Source organism: Mobula birostris, chromosome 8 (genome assembly GCF_030028105.1).
Source record: "Mobula birostris isolate sMobBir1 chromosome 8, sMobBir1.hap1, whole genome shotgun sequence".
Taxonomy (NCBI): domain Eukaryota; kingdom Metazoa; phylum Chordata; class Chondrichthyes; order Myliobatiformes; family Myliobatidae; genus Mobula; species Mobula birostris.
Window position 1 is genome coordinate 15837087 of NC_092377.1, and position 24017 is coordinate 15861103.

General features: G+C 39.0%; 1 protein-coding gene across 5 annotated transcripts in view; it reads right to left on the reverse strand.

Annotated features, from left to right (window-relative positions):
* The window catches only part of ahctf1 (AT hook containing transcription factor 1), a 108208-nt gene that overhangs the window by 33009 nt on the left and 51182 nt on the right, over positions 1–24017 (reverse strand). For all 5 annotated transcript variants that reach the window (XM_072264825.1, XM_072264826.1, XM_072264828.1 and 2 more), the window contains 11 exons: positions 23781–23909; positions 18206–18296; positions 15296–15385; positions 11885–12025; positions 11414–11518; positions 11187–11286; positions 10827–10950; positions 10684–10740; positions 9296–9442; positions 6394–6584; positions 1123–1267 (listed from right to left, as the gene is read on the reverse strand). In XM_072264825.1, coding sequence (XP_072120926.1) covers positions 1123–1267; positions 6394–6584; positions 9296–9442; positions 10684–10740; positions 10827–10950; positions 11187–11286; positions 11414–11518; positions 11885–12025; positions 15296–15385; positions 18206–18296; positions 23781–23909 — 1320 coding nt within the window. The remainder of the gene's footprint in view (positions 1–1122; positions 1268–6393; positions 6585–9295; positions 9443–10683; positions 10741–10826; positions 10951–11186; positions 11287–11413; positions 11519–11884; positions 12026–15295; positions 15386–18205; positions 18297–23780; positions 23910–24017) is intronic.

Below are 24017 nucleotides of genomic sequence, written 5' to 3' on the forward strand. Positions count from 1 at the left end.
GTCAGAAACTATTAAGAATTAAGGTATCAACAATCATCTTGAATGTTACAAGTAAAAGGAAGATTTGGAGGATGCAATCATCAAAAGCATTGTATGAAGGCAGTCCATTATCTGCACTGGGTGTTCGCACTGATTTTGTTCCTTTACAGTCAATCAAAAGAAAACGCAGCATACACTGGATGAATTCTGCCATCGATAACTATTAGGAAGTAATGCAGTTTTACAGCATTGTAGTAGTACTGACAGTGTTCTAATTTGTGCTGTATTTTATTTAAATACATAAATTGTTACTCAATTAAACGATAGTTTGTCTTTCTTATACCTTTTAACTATTTCCATGAAACTTTGGCTAATTGGTACAACCACTTAATTGGGCCTCAATGTACTGGTCCCAATGTGTCCCAATTAACTGGAATTCACTATATTCAGTAACTTATAACCTCCACAAGAAATTTCTCCTCACCTTGGTTCCAACTTAAATGCTCCGTTCTTTACATTAAAATTATGACTCCTTCATTGTGCATATCCTAGCCTGAAGAAAACATTCTCTTCACATGCAACACACACATCTTCCAGCATCTGCGGACTTTCTCTTGTTTGTCTCCTCACATGCAGCTGTCTAACCTTATCAAAATTTTGTAAATTTTGGATCAGAATCCTCTTATTCATCCAACCATCCTCAGAAGTACGATGAACCTCTGCTCCACTAAGTATCCTCTTTATTATCTAAGGAGCACAAAAAGCCATTGTGGACTTCAGGGGTGATTTCAATCAAGTCTTGTATAACTGAAGCAAAATATCCATGCTCCTCTCATTATATGTCATATCAGATGACGTGGGCGATCATGGTCTTAACCATGATTATTCTTGGCAATAAATTTATTTTAAAAAAAAAGGTGGTTTGTCATTGCCTTCTACTGGGGTTGGTAAGAATCATGACTTCTATTCCTGACAGTTCTGTCACACAAGAAAAAATTCTGATGCTAGAAAGTGCTTACTAGCTACCAATCTGAGTAATGAGCCTGCTATTAAAATTGAGAAGAAAAACTCCACTTCTAAATTGCACCAAGAAATTAATGCCACTTTCTAAATTAATTGCTTAATAATTTACGGGCATCTTACCTGTTCAGTCCCAGTAAAAGGCAGTTTAAGCAGCTCTTCCATCAGCCCATTTTCCTGACACAGCTCATACATGTGCCGCAATAGATCCTCTACATTTATCCTGTTAGCATTTAGTCGAAGTAGATGCCAAGCCTCCACCATAGATCTGAAACAGTTTGAAAATTATAGAACATGAGTAAAATTACAAATGTCTTATATTCTCCTGAACGTAACTTTGTTAACTTTTACATAATGGTTTGATTTAATTGGCAACAATTTTTTTCAGAAAGTTTTCTGAAAAAGGGTGAATGATACCAAAAAACTGACTTGCAACAATTTCCTTTGGAGAACAGGAAAAGGAGCTGTCCACCACCACTTCTGCATTCACTGCCTAACTCCACTCACCTGCTTCAAATGCATAATTTATTTTCATCTTCAAAAGTTATAAATATTAATCTTGGAGTGACCTGCCTTCAAATTTTTTTTCCTAAAAAAAAGTTCCAGATTTGCCTTGAGTTGAAAATGTGTTCGCTCTCTAGCTTCTGAAATATTGTGAGCAGTTTTGATCCCCATTTCTATGAAAGGACTTTGAGAGGGTCCAGAGGAGGTTTACAAGAAAAATCCCAAAACAAAAGGGTTAATGTGTGAAAATTGTTTGCTAGCTCTAAGCCCATACCCGCTGGAGTTTAGGAAAATGAGGAAATCTCCTAAATATTGAAAAGTCTAGATACAGTGGATGTGGAGAGACCATTTCTAATAAGATTAGAGGGCACAGCCTCAGAATAGAGGGACATCCCTTTAGAACAGGATGTCAAAAATTAACTTAGCCAAAGGGCGGTGAATCTGTGAAATTCATTGCCATTGGTTGTTGTGAAGGCCAAGTCACTGGGTATGTTTAAAGTGGTTCAGTAAAGGCATCAAATATTACAGGGAGACAGCTGGAGAATGGAATTGAGAAGGAAAATAAATCAGCCATGATCAAAAGGTGGAGCAGGCTCAATGGGCCAAACAGCCTAATCCTGCTCCTATCTTTCATGGTGTTAAATGACGACTCTAAATGGCTCTACCTCCTTATTGTCCTGGGCTCCTTCCAACATGATCAGTTTCCATTTGTCAATTAAAAGTTAGAAAGTACAGAGTAGAAACATACAGCTACAATGGTATTGATTCAAAAAAAAATCAGTTCAGTATGATCAGTGGTAGTGAAAATGCATGAATCTGCAAGTGACAATTTCCATCTTTCTTGAGATTGTCAAAGCAAAATATTTTTGTAGATACCAAGGGATGTCATGTTTCTCAGTTTTTAAGAAGGCCTTCAATAAGATGCCATGTGAGTGATTAATGAAGAAATTACGACACATCCACTAGGGCATTAGCCAAAGATTGGCAAGTGGACGAGAAAAACAGGAGTAAAAGGGTCATCACGAGGAATTCTGCAGATGCTGGAAATTCAAGCAACACACATCGAAGTTGCTGGTGAACGCAGCAGGCCAGGCAGCATCTCTAGGAAGAGGTATAGTCGATGTTTCAGGCCGAGACCTTTCGTCAGGACTAACTGAAGGAAGAGCTAGTAAGAGATTTGAAAGTTTGATCACAAGATCACAAGACAAAGGAGCAGAAGTAGGCCATTTGGCTCATCCAGTCTGCTCCACCACTCCACCATGAGCTAAACTATTCTCCCATCTAGTTCCAATTTCCAGCTTTTTCCCCATATCCCTTGATACCCTGACGAATTAGATACCTATCGATGTCCTCCTTAAATACCCTCAATGATCTGGCCTCCACAGCTATGTGTGGCAACGAATTCCATAAATCCACGACCCTCTGGCTAAAAAATTTCTCCTCATCTGTTTTAAATGGGTACCCTCTAATTCGAAGACTGTGGCTTCTTGTCCTGAACTCACCCACCAAGGGAAAGAGCCTTTCCACATCTACTCTGTCCAACCCTTTCAACATTTGAAGTGTTTCTATGAGAACTCCTCTCATTCTTCTATACTCTAATGAATACAGTCCAAGAGCCAACAAACACTCCTCATATGTTAGCCCCTGCATTTCAGGAATCATCTTCGTAAATGTGCTCTGAACTCTCTCCAACATCAGTACATCCCTTCTAAGATAGGGGGCCCAAAACTGCACACAGTATTCCAAATGAGGTCTCACCAGTGCCCCATAGAGCCTCATCAACACCTCCTTACACTATTCCTCTTGAAATGAATGTCAACATAGGATTCGCTTTCCTTACTGCCGATCCAGCCTGGTGGTTAACCTTTAGGGTATCCTGCACCTTTGGAGGTTATTCATAATCTAAATAATTTTTTGAATGAAGCAACTGTATCTAAGATATTTAAGTTTGTTGATGATACAAAGCTAGGTGGCAGTATAGGTTATGAAGAGGATGCAGACAGACTCAGGGCACTCGGACAATGACATGACAAATAAATAAAATATGCAAGATCATCTACATTTATGGGAAAATAATTTAAAACATTTTTTAAAAACAGACTGATTCAGAGGACAAGATTCCCCTATACGTGAATCGCTGAAGTTTAATATGCAAGGGTGTCAGGTAATCAAGCAAAATGTTATGTTAACCTTCCTTGTTAAATAATACAGGAACAAGAGTAAAGAAGTTTTGCTGCAATTTATAAAGCCCTCATGTGATCAGATCTAGAAAACTAAATTGATCTGGCTTTTCTGCCCATTGAAAAATATATAAATAGTGTAAAAGAATTAGAGCTTCCCCATCGTCCATGACGAATAAACTCTTCTCAGGCTTCCAGCCGGGTACAGGTATCAATTTCTCAAATTTCCGGTAATGCCCCCCCCCCCCACACCTCCACCATTCCCTATCCCCCTTTCCCCCGCTCAGCTTATCTCCTTGCCTGCCCATCATCTCCCTCTGGTGCTCTTCCCCCTTCTCTTTTTTCCATGGTCTTCTGTCCTCTTCTATTAGATTCCCCCTTCTCTTTCTCCAATCAACTTCCGAACTCTTTACTTCATCCCTCTCCTGATTTCACCTATCACCTTGTGTTTCACGCTCCCCTGCCCCCACCTCCCAACTCCGACTCCTCGTCTTTATCTCTCCAGTCCTGCTGAAAATTCTCACCCCGAAATGTCAACTGTACTCTTTTCCATAGATGCTGCCTGGCCTGCTGAGTCCCTCTAGCATTTTGTGTGTGTGGCTTGGATTTCCAATAATTGCAGATATTCTTGTTTGTGATCCGTGTTAACTGATGTTTTGATGACAAACTGTCATCTGCATCCCTTATCAAGATGGCAGTGTTTGTCATTGAAACGTCGGTTAAATTGATACTTGTACCCAGCTGGAAGCCCAAAAAAAAAGTTTATTTGTTATACAAGCAGTCATTTACCAGCTTGAATAAACAGTTGGTTAGTTGGGCTGATCTTACAAGGAGAACTTAAACCGACCACACCTGCATATGACAGAGCTAAGAAGAATGACAGGCAAGTTCACTGAAACGCGCAAAGCCTTTAAGGGGCTTGGGAGAATAAATACAGGTGACATTTCTCTGACTTTCATGTCTAGAACTAGGGACTCATGGTCTCAGAATAAGGGATTGGACAGAACAGTCAAGGTAAAGTTGGAAAATCGTATGTTATATTCTGCAGAAGTCAGAACAACTTCAATTAGTGAAATTTTTGCTCAATTAGGTTACATCTTAATAATAAGAGCAATAAAACCTATTAAGCAGCAATTTCTCTTCAATAATAACTGTTGCCCAGCTTGGGGTTCACTGGACCACTCAGCTCCTAATCACAATCTTCATTCACACGATGACCAAACAACAAAATTTCAGAGGTGTTGTAACTTGCTTTTGACCTTGACCACATTTGATAAAACTGATCCTAACAGGCGCTCTGGTGGCTTGAGCTGTACCCTGCACGAGTGATGGGTGGCTGTGAAAGATCAATAATCCCAGCATCAACATCTCTCAAGCAGTTCAACACCATCCAAGACAAAGCAGCTTTTATGATTAACATTTGGCACAACATTGTGGGCCGAAAGGCCTGTAATGTGCTGTAGATTTCTATGTTCTATTACATTCAAACATTCACCCCAACCACCAATGTTACCAAGGGTGCAAAGTAGTTTTAATGTTTAAGTTTATAAAAGGAACTAATGTTACTTAGCCACACCTTCCAAACTTTAATCAACAAGGGCAAGATCAGCAGATGCGTGGGGATACTCTGCAAGTGGCACAGAACCTTGACTTGCAAATATATTGCTGGTTCTCCTTCATCACTTGTTCTAAATCTATAACTCTCTTCATCAGAGGGACTGCAGCAGTTCAAGCTGGGAGGTTCACTAATCTCTTCAAGGATCAGCAATTAATGGTGAAGACCCTAAAAGTGAATCAGAAATTAAACCCTCCATCCAAGGGTTGTGAATTTTTAGAGCTACTTAAGGTCTCTGGAATCTCAGTCACTAAGTACATCCGGACGATAGAATTTTATACATTAAAAAAAAAATCGAAGGAAATCGGGTGGAGGCTGGATATTAGGTTTGGAAAAGCAGACCTGTAAGCAAAAGATCAGCCTTGATATTAATGAATGGTGCAGCATTTAAGAGGGGCCACTACTGTTAAAACTGGTTCATTCAAGATAGAAAGCCTAACCTAATTTTGGCTGCTGTTTCGAATGTCTGCTTTTAAAAACCTCTGCTGAAGCAAAATACTTAAAACTACAGATAACAAGACGCTGGAAATGTTTGACAAAAGCAGCTCCCGAAAGTTACTCAGAGAAATTAATAATCGTGGAGTAATGTTCTTTTGAAATAGGTAGGTTCAGTTGTATGATTTATAAATAAAATAACTCCTGGAGCTTAATAGCCTTCAGAAAGGAAGAGGATGTCCGGAATGAAAGGCAAGATTGCAAGACACTTGTGGCAGTCTTGTGCAAGAGCAAAGAATAAAAGCAGAGAAATAAACAACAATTAAATTCTCAACAGTTGCTGGAGATCCCAAAATTGATAATCAATGATCCAGTTAGATCAGTGTATAAACAGTATTCTTCTATTGCTTTGGTAATGCTGCTTTATAATTCAAATACGAGCTAGAACCTGAGATAAGGAGAAATTACATCTGTCACAAGACTGAAGTTTTTCTCCCTGCCTTTCCTCCTGAGTAAAACTCAATGAAGTACAGAAAAGTTGTTGTCAAAATTGCTAATAGAGCAACCACACATACAAGTAAATCTACAACCAGTAAATTAATAAAGGGAATTAATTGCCAGTGCAAATAATGAGTTATAAACTGCTGTTAATCCAGTTACCTGTTAAACAGCAAGACAGTAAGGTGAAGTTTAACCTCACTGCTACTAGACATTGAAGGTTTCATTGCCTGAATGTATCGAAGAGCCTTCCTGTACTCTCCTTGGCACATCAAGGCCTGTATGATCCGGACATGCTGCCATGAAGATAGTGATCTGCTGGTAGCTGGATGCAAAATACGATCCAAAGCATTCTTAGAAAATAAGGAATACAAAGAGAAAATCAAGATGTAATATTTTCCAACTGAAGATCACTACAATATTGAGTTTAGGCTCATCAGCCCTAACACTAATGATTTTTCTGATTGTCCCTGCTCAGCAATATACTAGAAACAAATATGTTCCACTTAATATACCTTACAGTTAATCTTCAAATAAGTATAGACTTACATAATTGTGTTACAAGCTGGTTAAAGTAGTGCATTGCTGAGGGACAAGTGCATAGGAGACACTATGTATAAGGTTGCTGGCAAGTTCCAAAATCCTGGTGTTGAATATGAGCTGTCATCTTGGCTTGGATAGACTAGGCTTCAAGATTTAACACGACAATATGGAGCTATTTTCTGTAGGTAGCCCTATAGTGCACTTGGCTCAGTTATCAAAAATTACAATCCTTCCATAAAAACCTTCCAGAGATCCAGTCATCAACTTGGAGAACCCCATTTGTTTTACGAATCACCCCAATTTTAATGCAATTCCTTTTCACTTTATTATTAAATACAACTCAATCCCAGTTACTTGACTTAACACAATCAACAGACTACAGATACAGAAAATAATGGAAATACTTAATCAAGTCTGACAGTATTGATGCGAGAAGTAAAAAGCCAATACTTCAAGTTTATGATCATCTACGTGAAAGGGTATCACCCCAAACATTAACACTCTCTCCCTCTCTCACAGCAGATACTGCCTAACAGCACAAAAACTGCCTTCAGAACACCAAGTTAACCCTGATCCATTAACCACTCATATACACTAATCCTACATTAAATTTATTTTTGCTTTATTTTCCACACTATTCCCTTGGTGAGTATTTTCATTTTCCTTGTCCAATACTTTCCTCAATTCAAACATAAACTATCAAATGGTTTGACATAGAGACCATGATGCACTACACAATTGGATATAATTTGTTGAATACTCACACAATAGCTTCCTTGTTTAAGTACAGAGGGCTATTACCTTTCATATTGCTCCAAGCAGACATTCTATGGAGTACCCAATTCTGGCTGGTATATACCTGGTTTTGGACCACTTAATCTTGTTTCTAATAATACTTATTCTCACTTAAATCCATACATTTTAAGGCTGTGGTGGAGTAGCAGATTCCTCCACAATCACCACTGACTCTTGCATGCTCTCTAGTCCTCAGCAGCATGGCTGTGGGCAATGGCAAAGCCTCTCATTTTGTATACAGCATTGCAATGAACAAGAAAAAAAACCCATGACATCGGATAAGTTTAACCAATTACCAAGGTCATCAGTCAAATGGGACTAACGGGATTGCTATGTGGGAGCCAGTGTGAACTTGATGAGTCAAATATACTCCTTTTGGTCATTTTTTTAAAAAAATACATTTTAAAGTGCAGTTAATCTCATCAACTGGGGAGAACTCCTTGTGGGATGGAAACTCTAGGTTAGGGCCAGTAATTTCTGACATTCATACTGGACTCCCTTAAGGATCAAAAGATGAAGCAGTCAGAGCATTGTTGGCAAATCCTTCACAAACAAGAAATAAATAAATTCTTCAGATGCTGGAAATCCAAGAAACACACACAAAATGCTGAAGGAACTCAGCAGGCCAGGCAGTATCAATGGAAAAGAGTACGATCGACATTTTGGGCAGAGCCCCTTCAGCAGGAAGGGTTCTACAGAAGGGTCTCGGCCCGAAACATCAACTGTACACTTTTCCATAGATGCTGCCTGGCCTGCTAAGTTCCTCCAGCATTTTACGTGTGTTGCTGGCAAACCCTTGTCAGCAGTTTCTGGACTTCAAGGTTTTTGTATGCATTGGCAAGAACGCTACAACCACAGGCACCAGAATAGAAAAATGCTGGCACTTACACACAAAACATGGCCATTTTTTCTTCCCACTCCAGATTGTTGTCTCATCTTCAGATATCCAGCATGCATCCACATCAACAATTTTTTAAAATGTCATTGTCATTAATGGACTGTGCAAGGCTTGAATTGATCTTTATTTGTCACATATACGTTAAACAAAGTGAAATGTGACGTTTTCATCAATCAAATCAATAAGGAATGTGCTGGGCAGTCAGCAAGTATCGCCATGCTTCAGGTGCCAACATAATATGCCCACAACCTACTAGCCCTAACCAAAACAATACACCTTCTTTGGAATGTGGGAGGAAGCCAGAGCACCCAGAAGAAACCGGCACGGTCACAGGGTGAACTAACGAACTCCCTACAGCAATGGAATTGAACTCCGAACTCCACAGCACCCCAAGCTGTAATAGCATCGTGCTAACTGCAATGTTACCGTATTGGTTTTTTATTGTTCTCTATATGATTTGAATCCTAACTTGTTCTTGCATCACATTGTCTTCATTTCAAGACGTTGAATTGCTAAACACAGACTTCAAATTAAAGAATTAAGTTCATACACCACTCAGATTACATAGTTCAACACCCATCAGCAGATGTTCAACTGTTAGTTATTAGGGAACTTTAGATAGATGTATTTATTTCAAAATTATATAAGGTAACTTACAGATTTTTATGAGCCCATCTATATAATGGTTGGTATAGAAGGCTTATAAGAGACTAAATAACATTACATAATTGAAAATAAAATAATCCCATTTAGTTCTCTAATAATTTCAAGAAAAGAGAATGTGCCTCAATTGGGTGCAAGACAGAAGCTATTCTTAGTGTAACTTACCTCATGATCATTGTGATCCAGAAGCCAAAAACCTTGGATGAGGTTCACCAGACCCACAGGTATCGCAAAAGCAGGTGGGAAGGATTCAATGGAAGACTCGTTCTTGTTAGGAACAGATGAGAGAACATCCAACAGAAGGTAAATAGCCTTAAAATCAGGAGGTCAAGGTTGCAAAACTTTACACAATGACCCATAACCATTTACTCTGATAATTAAGATCACAACAGATGGTCAGATGTTCATTAATATTAATCATCCGATGAACAAATTTCAATAGATAACTCCACAAAGAATATGGTGCACTCATGATATTAGCCTCATGCAACATTTTCTTCAGACAGATATGCAGCTGGCAGATATAAAATCCACATTCATGAGTTAAAGTCTATGCACCAGCAAGTGACAAAGGCACCAAGGTTATCATCAGAGTACAAAGGAAGCCTATTAGAATGAATCTGGGAATGAAAGGGTTAATGTACGAGGAGGATTTGATGGTTCTTGTCCTGTAATCACCGCAGTTTAGAAGAATAGGGGCGGGGAGTGGAATTTCATTGAAACCTATTGAATATTGAAAGCTCTAGATAGAGTGGATGTAGAGAGGATGTTTCCGATACTGAGGGAGTATAGGACTAGAGGGCGCAGAGTCAGAATAGAGGGACATCTATTTAGAACAGAGAGCAGGAAGAATTTCTTCAGCCAGAGGGTGGTGGATCTGCGGAATTCATTGCCACAAACAGTTGTAGAGGCCAAGTCATTGGGTATATTCAAAGCAAAGGTTGATAAGTTCTTGATTGTTCAGGGTGTCAAAAGTTACAGAGAGAAGGCAGGAGAATGGGGTTGAGAGGGATAATAAATTAGCCATGATGGAATGGCGGAGCCATTCTGTTCCTGTGGCTTATAGTCTTATCACTTAACTTGAAGCTGCTGAAAAGATTCTCTCATTATCAAGCAACCTAAGCTTGGTAAATTATCTTCCAAACTAATACAATTAACATTTTTCTCACTAGACTGATTGATTACTAGCCATCTTGACTGTTAACATACCTGGCCCTTACTCAGGATAAGTTTGATATTGCAGCACATCAATGCAGTTCATTCTTCTTCAAGTTCAATTACCATTAAACCATACATGAATACCGCCAAACAAAACAGCATTCCGCTGGTGCCAAGGTGCAAAACAGTGCCAACAGTCATACATACCACAAGGCACGTACAAGATAGCAGTAAACATACAGTCACAAAAAAAAATTGTTCTTTCAAGTGAATGCTATACCATCTGGCAACTGAAGTAGCATTGCATAAACTGAGGAAACTCTCACTTGATGCAGAATCAATGGAACAAATAGACAACTTTTTTATACTTAAGTAAAGTCAAGTTTGAAGGATACAATGGCATGCTTTGTTGTCTCATCTACATTCTCCAGTAAATATACATCAAGAAGTGCCTATAATTAAAAATAAAGATCAGTTTAACATTTGCCAAACTCTAATGAATTCATGAAACACAATCTTTTATGAATCATAACTTTACATGAAGCGTTGATGGTGGATATTTCCCAGTTCCTCCTTCATCTTTCTTCCACAACTGTTCGATGCGATCCCCAGTCTCCGATACCATCCCATCAATTAACAGGCAGTCTGAACACCATTTGCCTCTGCATAAAGGAAAGTTACAAAAGGAATATTAAACACTCTAACCTACCCCAGCCAGTATTTTTTCTAAAAACCTTCCTTCAAAAAATAAATTTCAAGTGAAAACGAAGGTTCAAAACTGGAAATTATGATCTAGGAACATAAAAAATCCAAAATGGAGTTTAAGTGTACTTATTGTTCAGTTCAAAGAATCATAGTATTTTACATTTAATCTTCAAGAAATTAATTGGAAACATACTTTGATAAACGCTCCAACTTGTGTCGTCTGTTGGTATAATAGGTTTGAATTACTGGATAGTTGTAGACGGGCCTGGATAATTGTAATAGATCAGTATCATCTAGAAGAAAAGCAAATGGCATGTTCAGGAACTACACAGACTGACCAAGCACAGCAGTAATTTTTTTTTAAAAAATGGTTATTTTGATTTAACTGATAAGAATGTTTATGAATTATCTGGAATTTACCTGAACCCTCTGGGAGTAATCCTGCTCGAGAGAACCATAAAACAACTTGGGCATATTGCGATAGTAGAGTGCCTACAATACGCTTGTTCATTAAGTCAACCAGCCCTATTTGAAAAATACTTCATTATTAATAGGTTTAACAAAAAAATGTACACATTTTGAATATCACTTGTCATTAACAGAAACAAGTTCTAAGGCTAAACATTTAGCTAGTACTTATCCTTTTCTTGCCAAGTATGGTCAAGCCAGCAGCTAAAAATGACTGGAAAAGTTGCCACAAAATGTTCATTTGTGGGTTAACTGCAACTTAAAAGAGTGGAAAATATTTGGTGTCCATTTGTTAGTATCATTAAGGAAATTAAGTTAACAGGGTTTAAAGTATTACAGAGCACAAAATAAAATTTTGTACATCTTCAACATCTTATTAGTAACAATACAAAGGAATGACAGCTGTAACAGTTAAAGACACACCTCGCTCAGTCAACTCCTGGGCCTCTGTAAGGAAACAGCTAACAATGGTGGTGAGGTTGCTAAGTAACATCTGGCAGTGCTGTAGAGACTGGAGTGCGTGTGGGTCAATGAAGTGGCACGATCCATCAAAAAGTGGAATACCTAGTAGTTAAATGACAAAGTGAGACAATCTAGAGTTACGATACGCCAACATTTTCAAGACAACATTTAAGATCTGTTAAATCTCAATGGAAGATTTGTGGTACTTGCATTAATCAGCATCCTCATATAATAAAAAAAAAGTTAAGCAAATTACAATTTACTTTCATTTATGACTTTGGGATGCTTCATTTGGCTCACATCAACAGAAACATACAATATACAGAAGTTAATGACACTAGGCACACTAAAGAAGAGAGTTTCTGAGTAAGCACTTGTCTCTTCCAAACTAGAAGGTGCAAATAACTAAATGTTTTCAAAATAAAAATGTTCAGGGTTGATTTGCCAATCTCTAAGGAACTGGATAAACAGACGTTAGAGTTCTCATAGTCATAGTCACACTTTATTGATCCCGGGAGAAATTGGTTTTCGTTACAGTTGCACCATAAATAATTAAATAGTAATAAAACCATAAATAGTTAAATAGCAATATGTAAATTATGCCAGGAAATAAGTCCAGGACCAGCCTATTTGGCTCAGGACTTATTCTGAAGGTAGAACACCAGAAAAAGTATCACAGAACATAATGTCAAGCCAGACTACACAAAAAAGGGATTTCGAACAGCCTATTATGGAGTTAAGTAAAATAAATCCCTTCTTTTAAATAAATCAAAAACCACAGACATTACATCTTCAACAGTGTTAAGTAGCCAAAATATTAATGGTTTGATCCACTTTGAAACGTTAAATTCAATTTGGTGTTAATAAGTAAACTACATAAACAAGACCATTACTTTTTCCTGAGAAGGTTAAGATGCACTTTCCAAACATTACGACACATAACAGGACTGGTTTTGGAGCTAAGTTTTAATAGTATGGAGCATGTCAAGAAGTTTAAATCAAACTTGATCAGCTCACTTGGCTCAGACCAAAAGCATCAGAGGCGCTTTAACAGTTAACCACGTAAAGACTGTCATTAATTACATATGTATGCAAGTACACTAATTAATCATCCATAAGACCACAAAACATAGGACCAGAATTAGGCCCTCTGGCCCATCAAGTCTGCTCCGCCATTCAATCATGGCGGATGCTTTTTTAAAATCTCCTCCTCAACCCCAGTTCCCAGCCTTCTCCCCAGGACCTTTGATGCCATGTCCAATGAAGAACCTATCAATCTCTGCCTTAAATACACCCCAACGGCCTGGCCTCTACAGCTGCATGTGGCAACAAATTCCACAAAATCAGCACACTTTGGCTAAAAGAAATTTCTCCACATCTGTTTTGAAAGGGCGCCCTCTATAGTCAAACATTACAAAATCAATTGCTCAAGGTCTTTCACTGAAAGTTCTTGGTAAATACCGCAAAACCAATCAAAGGCTGTGAGAAAAGAAAACCTTCAATTTATTTGGATTGTCAGCTTGACTTTCTACAAGACACACAAGATGGAGAAGAGAAAGTGAAGGATCTAGAAGAGTAAAGTCCTCTTATTTTTGTAGCATCATTAGCACTACGAGCTGTTGAGAGGCAGAGGAGGAGATGGCTGTGGAGGGAGGGGGGCAGAGAAGACGGCTGGGGAAGAATACAAAATAAGTACAACAGATTGACTGAGAAAGGATTCGGCTGGCTGGAAATATAGAATTTTATAACGCTATGCAAGACCACAAAAAAAATGGTTTAACAAGTTAAGCAAAACACACAAAATGCTGGAGGAAGGCCATGGAAGTAAAGTCCTCTTATTTTTGTAGCACCGTTAACACTGTGGGCTGTTGAGAGACAGTGGAGGAGAGAGGGTAGGGAGGAAGAGGGTTGCCATACCCTTCTGTTCTCTATTGGACCCCCCCTTCTCCTGCCCTGTATCTCTTTCACCAATCAATTTCCCGGTTCTTTACTTCATCCCTCCCCTTCCCGATTTCACCAATCACCTTATGTTTCTCTCTCCCCTTCCCGACCTTTTAAATCTACTACTCTTCTTTCTTCTCCAGTCCTGCCGTAGGGTCTCGGCCTAAAACATCGACTGTACTTGTCTCCTCCCCCCCACCACTGATGCTGCCTGGCCCAATGAGTTCCTCCAGCATTTTGCATGTGTTGCTTGGATTTCAGCATCTGCAGGTCGTCTCTTCTTTGTAACAACTTAAGCAAACATATTCCAGATAGAATCCCTGTCTGTACTAGTGCATTTAATAACAGTGAAACATAGGAGCGTTGGCAAAATGGGTGAATTGGCAAGATGAGGTAGACATGCAGAAGGCAAAAAATAAGGGCTACAAATGGACCAATACAAAGTCCCACCATGAATGACCAAGACAGGCTACAATAATATGAGTTTGACTTGGAAGGGATATTCTGTATGTTAGGCACATGTGGATAGCAAGGAGATCAGAATAATACTCCAAGTCACAAACAAGAGAAAATCCGCAGATGCTGGATATCCAAGCAACACATACAAAATACTGGAGGAACTCAGCAGGCCAGGTAGCATCTATAGTCGACGTTTTGGGCTAAGACCCTTCAGCAGGAGTGTGTGTTGCTCAGAGAACAATGCTCTCAGTTTACCAGGAAACTCAAAAGTGATTAAAGTGAAGTGCATAAGTTGCATCCTGCAAGCATATGGTGATAATTTCCACGAAGATATTTAAAAATTATACAAATCTAGATTTCTCACTGCTAAAATCTGGTTTAAATCCAAAGTGCTGAAAAACTCTGGAAATATAAAGATACACAAAAACTTGTCATGTTGTCTTTCAAACACTGATTTGTGTTTGTTGAATAAAACAAAGAACACATTTGTGTATCTAGAAATTTAAACTGTAATAATAAAGCTCCTATAACAGAGCGAATAAATATCTCAGTCTCTTTGCTTCAGCTTCCCAGCACAAATCTGTGCTTTAGGCTTCATAGATTTATTATTTACTCAGTTATTTTTTTAATCCAAAAAGTAATAAAAATTGGGGATAGCACATAATATCAAATGAGTAACTGTTTATAGATCAACATGCTGAGAAATACAATACTACACTACACTTTCCATATATAGTATGAATCACTGATGGGATAGGAGATTAAAGTGCAACACAAAAACAACAAAATAACCACATCAGGCTATAAAAATGTTTTGATAGATGTGCATACATCTTCATCTGAAAAGCAAATAGCCTGGAAATATAAAATTTGAATGGTTGAATTTGTACCATAGAAGGTAATTTGTTGTTTCAAATTTGAAAAGTTAAATATACCACAGAAATAAATAATATTCATTAATTGGGTACTTACAGATGTTGTCCAGTTCCTCTTTCGTACGAGTTATTTTTTTCCAGGTCCACTCGAGCACAAAACGCAAACTGGCAGCTGACCGGGGTTGTTCTTGAAGTGAAGAGATTACAATACGCATCAGAATCACACTTAACTAAAGCAAAATATGGTTCATAGTATTATTTTTCTTTGCTGTTGTCTGTTCTTTGCTCAAAATAATGGTGGAGAAATTAGAATAAATAAAAACAAGCTTGATTTATTTAGGTGCTCTTTTATTCCTTCATGAATTAAGGACAAAGGAAGATGACCGAGTTTGATAGATTTAATTTTATATATAACATGTTCTTCAAACTATAGTGTCAGTTGCGCACTGGTTAAAAAAAATCCTATTATTTCGTAACAACACTATGAAACCCTACCATTAAAATGATATTTTTGTTCAAATTACTTTTTCCTGTCAAGATGGTGCCAGCAAACAATGATTCCTTGGGTGACATCTTACAGACAGAAAATTTTTGAAATTATTTCACTTCTTCTATGCCTTCTGCTTGTTTGTTTTCTGTTGTTTGTGTCACAGAAACGGTTGATGCCTGTGATGTACAGTTTGGATCTCCGTCAAATGATCCAGCACTACGCCATGTCTGGAGAGCTGCATCATGGAGATCAGTGATGAGAACCCGAAAAGGACACAGAATACAAGCTGACTTGTTGGAGAAAACAAAGACGGGACTTGGAATCATGAAGAACTCTATCTCGAAACAGCGAAGAAGAGTGAAGCATTGAGGTGAAGGTGTTCGGATCCAGTCAGTGAGCGCTCCTGATGGAGGCCACCAAGTCGATGGTGTTCGGACCCAGTCAGCAATCACTCCCAATGGAGGCCACTGCTTGCACCAGTCACGAGTTCTGAGTCATGGAAGAACTGTCTGAGTTTCATGTGATTGGGCTGTACTTTATATTGGTCTCCTTCAGTTTTTCGACAACTTTCTTGTGCCCGATTGGCGTGTGCGTGTTTTTTGAAGTTACTGTTCTTTTTTTGCAAGTGTTGGGGTTGGTTGCTGTCTTTTCCTGCGGGAGAGGGTTTGGGACGTGTTGCTATTGTCAAAGCCCATTTTTCTGTGAGCGAAGGGGTCGGGGATTGTATTGTTGCAGATTTTTCTGCGGGGAGGACAGTAGGGATGGTTATTATTGCTGATTTTCCCCTGCAAGAGAGAGGGTCGGAGATTGTTAATGTTGTCATTTTTTTCTGCAGGGGGTGATGTGTCCGGGATTGTTATTGTTTTTTTTCTGCAGGAATTCTAGGGTCTGCATGTTTTGTTTCTTTTACTTTTTCATGGCTATCTGGAAAAGACAAATCGTTGTATTGCGCATGCTTACTTTGACAATAAAATGAAATTTGAACCTTAAAAAGTGTGTATAATTTATGTTTTTCTTATGAATGCTGCTTTCTGATGCTATGTGCCTATGATGCTGCCGTAAGGAAGCTTTCCATTACATCTGTGTACATATGTACTTGTGCATATGACAATACACTTGACTGACATTTTGCAGGTATAGGAGCATGCAATAAAGATTAATGATGATGAGTGAATGATATGAAGATTGGGTGCAAACACTGAGTCTAAGCTACATTTTTAGCTTTTATATTATTGTCAACTTACACAATCATATAATGCTGAACAGTATTTTAGGTTGGGTATTGCTTGGAGAAGAGGAGAAGGTAGTAGACAACTACCTAATGATTCTTGCTGGCAAGGATATCTTACTCAAGGTAATTTCCTCAGTAGGTCATCAGAGTAACACAAAATGTTGATATTTGAAAGAGATAACAGTGACTATGGGTAATTCAAGCCAGACAAAAGAAAATCTAGATATACCTTGCAACACACACACAAAATGCTAGAGGAATTCAGCAGGCCAGGCAGCATCTATGGAAAGGAGTACAATCAATGCTTCAGGCCCATGTTTCCAGCATTTTTGTGTGTTGCTCCGATTTCCAGCATCTACAGATTTTCTCTTGTGTCTGGGTACACCTTAATATAATTACACTTTACTATTAGACCCATGCCTGGACTAAAGTAACCTTCAGTAAAGTATATAATATGAAACTGAAAACATTTGGTTGAATAATTACAATGCACTCCACTTACCCAATTCCTCCACCAGGTTGCATGTTCAACCCACTGAGTTCCTTAAACAAGTTGTTTGCCCCAGCCTACCCTGTCATTTTATAGCCCACCCTCCCTCAAAACTCATTTCTCTGTCCTTCCCTTCTTTGTACTACCCATTTCGTCTTTCCACTCGCAGTCCCAATGAAGGGTTTTGACCAAAATGTTGACAATTCCTTTCTTTGCACAGTGCTGCTCAACACACCGTGTTACTCCAACGGATTATTTACACCACCGCCTTGCATATTTCAGTACAGTTTTAGCTACAGAAACAGCAGGCCATTCATCCCCTTTTGCTCAATCAGTCCCAGGCCCTTCAATTTTCTACCAATCTGAAGACTCAACCAACACACCTGAGAAGGTGGCCAGAATATGAAGCTGTAAATTAAAAGAGCAACCGACAAAGCAATATTTTTGAATTGTACATTTTACCATAGTACTCATTTTCAAATAAAATTTAATGATACAGTACGGAATAGGTCCTTCTGGTCCTTACACTAGTACTGCCCAGTGACCCACTGATTTAACCCTAGCCAAATCACAGGATAATTTACAATGACCAATTAACCTACTAACCGGTACATTTTTGGACTGTAGGAGGAAACTGGAGCACCCAGAGGAAACCCATGGACACATAGGAAGGAAAGTACAAACCTGCTTACAAAGGATGCTGGAATTGAACTCTGAATCCACGCTACAATACCACTGTGCCCTAAATAATAAGTGAATATTAAATACTTAAACCAAACATTTGCAAATGGCTTACCTTCTTTAGTCCATTGTTTGATGCACCCAGTTATTAAACCCAAAGAACTAGATTCCACAGCTGCTGACAAAATGGCTTCAAGCTTTTCCTCCTAAAAGAGGGAAAAAAAGATTATTACATCTGGATTTGCAATCCAGGCTCCTGATTCAATTGTAAAACAAGGAGAATGATCAAGTAAAGATGGTGGACGTTGTCTACATGGACTTTAGCAAGGCCTTTGACAAAGTCCCGCATGGGAGGCTGGTCCAGAAGGTTAAGTCACATGGCATTCAGGATGAAGCACCCAACTGGACCCAACATCATCTTTGCAAAAGAAACCAAAGAGGACTTGCCTCACTGAGTGGAGGCCTGTGACAAGTGGAGTGCCAAAACAATTGATGTTTGTCATGCATATTAATGATTTAGTTGATAATGTGGCAAACTGGACAGCAAATTTACAATGACTCAAAGATTAGGGGTGTAGTGGACAGCAAAGAGGCCATCAAAGTTTGGAGTGTAATCTTGACAAGCTGGGAAAACCGGTTGAAAAATGGCAGACGGAACTTTATGCAGACAAATGTGAGGTGCTGCACTTTGGAAGGACACACCAGGATACAAGTTACACAGTGAGTGGTAATGATCTGAGACGCGCCATAGAACAAAGGGACCTGGGAATACAGATCCATGATTCCTTGAAAGTTATAACACAGGTAAATAGAGTCATAAAAGAGCTTTTTCTGCTCTTAGATTTCCAGTGTCTGCCAATTTTCTCTTGTTTGTGTTTTGGCACATTGGCTTCATCACTCAGGGCACTGAGTAGAGGAGATGGGATGTTATGTTGGAGTTGCATAAGACATTGGTGAGGCTGAAGTTAGAGTATTATGTACAGTTGTAATCACCTACCTACAGGAACAATATCAATATTCTTGAAAAAGAAAATTTACAAGGACGTTGCTGGGACTTGAGGGCCTCAGTTACTAGGAAAAAGTTGAATAGGTTATGATTTTATTCCCTGGTGCACAGGAGAATGAGGTGAGATCGTGTAGAGGTATACAAAATTATGAGAAGTATAGATATGGTGAAGGCACCCAACCTCTCCCTCCCCCCAGATTGGGTGAGACTAGAACTGGAGGCCATAGGCTTTGAGTGAAAGGTGAAATATTTAAGGGGAATCATCTTCACTTAGAGGTTGATGTGAGTTTGGAATAAGCCGCCAGTGGAAATGGTAGATGCTGGTTTCAATAGATAATTGGATAAGTACATGGATGAGAGAGTTGGGAGGGATATGGTCTGGATGCAGGTGGATGGGGCTAGGCAGAAGATCAAATAGGCATGGACTACATCAGGGGTCCCCATATTTTTTATGCCATGTACTGTTACCATTAAGCAAGGGGTTCACGGATGCCAGGTTAGGAACTCCTAAACTAGATCGACCAAAGAGCCTGTTTCCATGCTATTGTACTCTGACTCTAGAAACACCTGCTTTTACTGAGTAATCAAAGACTCTGTAAAGTGAATCAGTCCCTCATCAGTAATCTAAACACATGGAGTTTAGTTGCTCTTATGACATTGTGTATAGGGGGAGGGGGATTTTGGGGTTGATGTTCTTGTGTTTTGTGCGGGGAAGGGAGGTATTAGGGTCAATGCTCTTGCTGCGTTTCATGTGGAGGGGATTTTGGGAGGGGAGTTGATCATTGTGCTGCCATTTTTTTTGGTTTCATTGCTATTTGGAGAAGAATCTGAGAGTTATATACTTCGATAATAAATGAATCTTTAAATTCCCCCTACTGTGTAGATAACTGGTAAAAAAAAAAAAGGAGAATAGTGTAAGTATAGTGTAAATAGGTACTTGATGGTATGGAGTCTGTGTTCGGAAGGACAAGTTACCATGTTGTAATTGTATGCACTCGTGTGTGCCTATGTATGCATATACATATTAACACATACATATATAGAGACGCACACTCACACACATATATTTATCTGTGGCTCTATGAGTACCACACATGAAAAGCAAATTGACAGTGAGCTTCAATTCAAAGTGGAAAAAGTAAATAATTTCCCTACTGAAAAGCATGTTGGAAATTATTTGGTTTAACCAGCCAGTGTCATGTGGTACAGAAACCAGTCCTCTGGCTAATAAAATCCACATCAACCAACAAGCAGCCATTTACACTGATTCCACACTAATCTCATTTTACTCTCCCTCCATTCCATCAATCTGCTCCAATTCTACCTCTCACCTACAGAGCAGAAGCAACTTACAGCAATGAATTACCATATCAACTTGTATGTCTTTGAGATGTGTGAGTAAACCACAGTATTCAGGAAAAAGGCCATATATTGACAGGGAAAACATGGAAACTCCACATATACACTAACAAAGTAAGTTAAACGGATGTTGTTGGAGCTGAAATGAAGTAGTTCTACAAATGTATCACTCCAAAAGAGCTAAAGGGCCTCTCTTTAAAAAGTATCAATGAATCCGCAGTATTTGAACATCAAAAACTATCGTCCTATTTAAGAAATTTACTAATCACATAAACTTTACAGACCATGCAACAAACCAGCAAGCTAACAATTAAATAGGAAAGTGATTTTTATTAGTTATCTTCTCTTTACCTATTTCTTCAAAACCTAACCGAAAAAAAAAATTAAAACCATCTCTCCCAAACACTTATGGTACAAAACAATTTAGTTCAAAAATAGTCTTCATCTTTGCTGACTAAATGTTCATGCTTTAGTCATCTGACAAATGACTTAAATAGCAGATTCATTCTCATCATTAAAGGTCAGGAATGATGTATCCAACTACCTTGCTGCTCAATAGAATCAGAATCAGGTTATTATCACTGGTGTGTGTCATGAAATTTGTTCACTTAGCGGCAGCAGTTCAATGCAATACATAATAGAGAAGAAAGAAAAAATAATGCTAATAATAAATAAGTAAATCAATTGCAGTATATGTATATTGAATAGATTAAAAATGTGCCAAAAACAGGAAGAATATATATTAAAAAAAAAGTGAGGTAGTGTCCAAGGACTTAATGTCCATTTAAGACTTGGATGGCAGAGGGGAAGAAGCTGTTCCTGAACCGCTGAGTATGTGCCTTCAGGCTTCTGTATCTCCTACCTGATGGTAACAGTGAGAAAAGGGCATGCCCTGGGTGCTGGTGGTCCTTAATAAAGGACACTGCCTTTCTGAGACACCGCCCCTTGAAGATATTCTGGGTACTTTGTAGGCTAGTACCCCAGATGGAGCCGACTGAATTCATAACCTTCTGCAGCTTCTTCTGATACTGTGCAGTCGCCCCCACCCACCCTCTCCTCCATACCAGACAGTGATGCAGCTTTCTTAAAGTTTAGCTTAACTTTGATATAACTTTATAACCTTTAGAAGTGTTAGAGATGGTGCAGAGGAGGTTCAGTAGGATGCTGCCTGGTCTAGAGAGCATTTCTTAGGAGGATAGGTTGAGCAATGTAGGGCTTTTTCTCTTTGGAGCGAAGGAAGAGGAGAGGTGACCTGTTAGAGGTATACAAGATGATGAGAGGCACAGACTTGAGTGGATAGCCAGAGACTTTTTCCCAGGGCAGAAATGGCTAATACTAGGGGTATAATTTTAATGTGATTGGAAGAAAATATAGGGGAAGGATATCAATAGTCATAGTCATACTTTATTAATCCCGGGGGAAATTGGTTTTCGTTACAGTTGCTCCATAAATAATAAATAGTAATAGAACCATAAATAGTTAAATATGTAAATTACGCCAGTAAATTATGAAATAAGTCCAGGACCAGCCTATTGGCTCAGAGTGTCTGACCCTCCAAGGGAGGAGTTGTAAAGTTTGATGGCCAGGCAGGAATGACTTCCTATGACGCTCTGTGCTGCATCTCGGTGGAATGAGTCTCTGGCTGAATGTACTCCTGTGCTCACCCAGTACATTACGTAGTGGATGGGAGACATTGACCAAGATGGCATGCAACTTGGACAGCATCCTCTTTTCAGACACCACCGTGAAAGAGTCCAGTTCCATCCCCACAACATCACTGGCCTTATGAATGAGTTTGTTGATTCTGTTGGTGTCTGCTACCCTCAGCCTGCTGCCTCAGCACACAACAGCAAACATGATAGCACTGGCCACTACAGACTCGTAGAACATCCTCAGCATCGCCCGGCAGATGTTAAAGGACCTGAGTCTCCTCAGGAAATAGAGACGGCTCTGACCCTTCTTGTAGACAGCCTCAGTGTTCTTTGACTAGTCCAGTTTATTGTCAATTCGTATCCCCAGGTACTTGTAATCTTCCACCATGTCCACACTGACCCCCTGGATGGAAACAGGGGTCGCCGGTACCTTAGCTCTCCTCAGGTCTACCACCAGCTCCTTAGTCTTTTTCACATTAAGCTGCAGATAATTCTGCTCACACCATGTGACAAAGTTTCCTACCATAGCCCTGTACTCAGCCTCATCTCCCTTGCTGATGCATCCAACTATGGCACAGTCATCCGAAAGCTTCTGAAGATGACAAGAATCTGTGCAGTAGTTGAAGTCCGAGGTGTAAATGGTGAAGAGAAAGGGAGAGAAGACAGTCCCCTGTGGAGCCCCAGTGCAGCTGATCACTCTGTCAGACACACAGTGCTGCAAGCACACGTACTGTGGTCTGCCAGTCAGGTAATCAAGAATCCATGATACCAGGGAAGCATCAAGCAAGCTTTTAACGGCAAGTATGTGAAATGCTCTACCAGAGGTAGTGCTAGAGGCAGATACATTAGGGGCATTTAAGAAACTCTTAGGGAGGCACATGGATAATAGAAAAATGGTGGGCTATGGAGGAGGGAAGTGTTAGATTGATCTTAAGAGTGAGTTAAAGGATGGTACAGCATCATGGGCTGAAGGACCTGTACTGTGCTGTACACTAAAAACAAACTGCATATAACTTTGGTTATTTATTCACAGGATATGAACATCACTGGCATCACATGAGTCTCTAGAAATGAGGAAACAAGTCAAAGAATAAATGTTGAATTAATACAACTAAAAATTTAACGGAGTACAATCATCATTTGTAAGGATCAAAGCTGTTTGGTAAAAACATCACACAATAAATTATTTCTGTTATACAAGTTATCCTTAACTTCCCCACTTCCTTTTCCCTCTTCCCCGCTTAAAATGCTGTAACCGCTTTTCACTTGTCTTAATATCCCCATTTTGTGTTAGAGATCTCTTGTAACATCTTACGACATTGAAGGTGCTATCTGAAGGAAAGTTCTTGTTCTATAGAGAACGAAGCAAGGAAAGACATTTATTTTTAATGGAAGGAAACACATTCAACGAATCAGTTCATTAGTGCAAGTAAAATAATGAAACTCAGCCTGGTAAGTTGCAGAGGTACAGATCAATAATTCATTTTGAAAATTAATATAGTTATTGTAACTTCAAGGACTTATACTTATCTCAGAAATCAATTAAATAACATTCAATAAAGTCTATATAATTTCATGTTACAAATTAGATCACAAACTCAACATAGGAAACAGTGTTTACCTGTCCTTTACTATTCATTTATACATGTTAACAGACCTCATTCTGTACTCACTTGTGACAGGCATGAAGGCTGTACATCTGCAAGTCTCGGAGATAAAAGCCCAGCCATCAGGCAACGACTATAACCATCAGGTATAGCTTCACTAAGAAAAGGACCGGCTTTCTTCAAATAATTCAAAGTCTAGAAAACGTAATCAAAAGTTTGATGGTCAGCAGTGTTCCAACAAAATTCTATTAAAATAAGCATTACATATTAGCCCAATAGAGTATTGCAATATAGAATCACAGA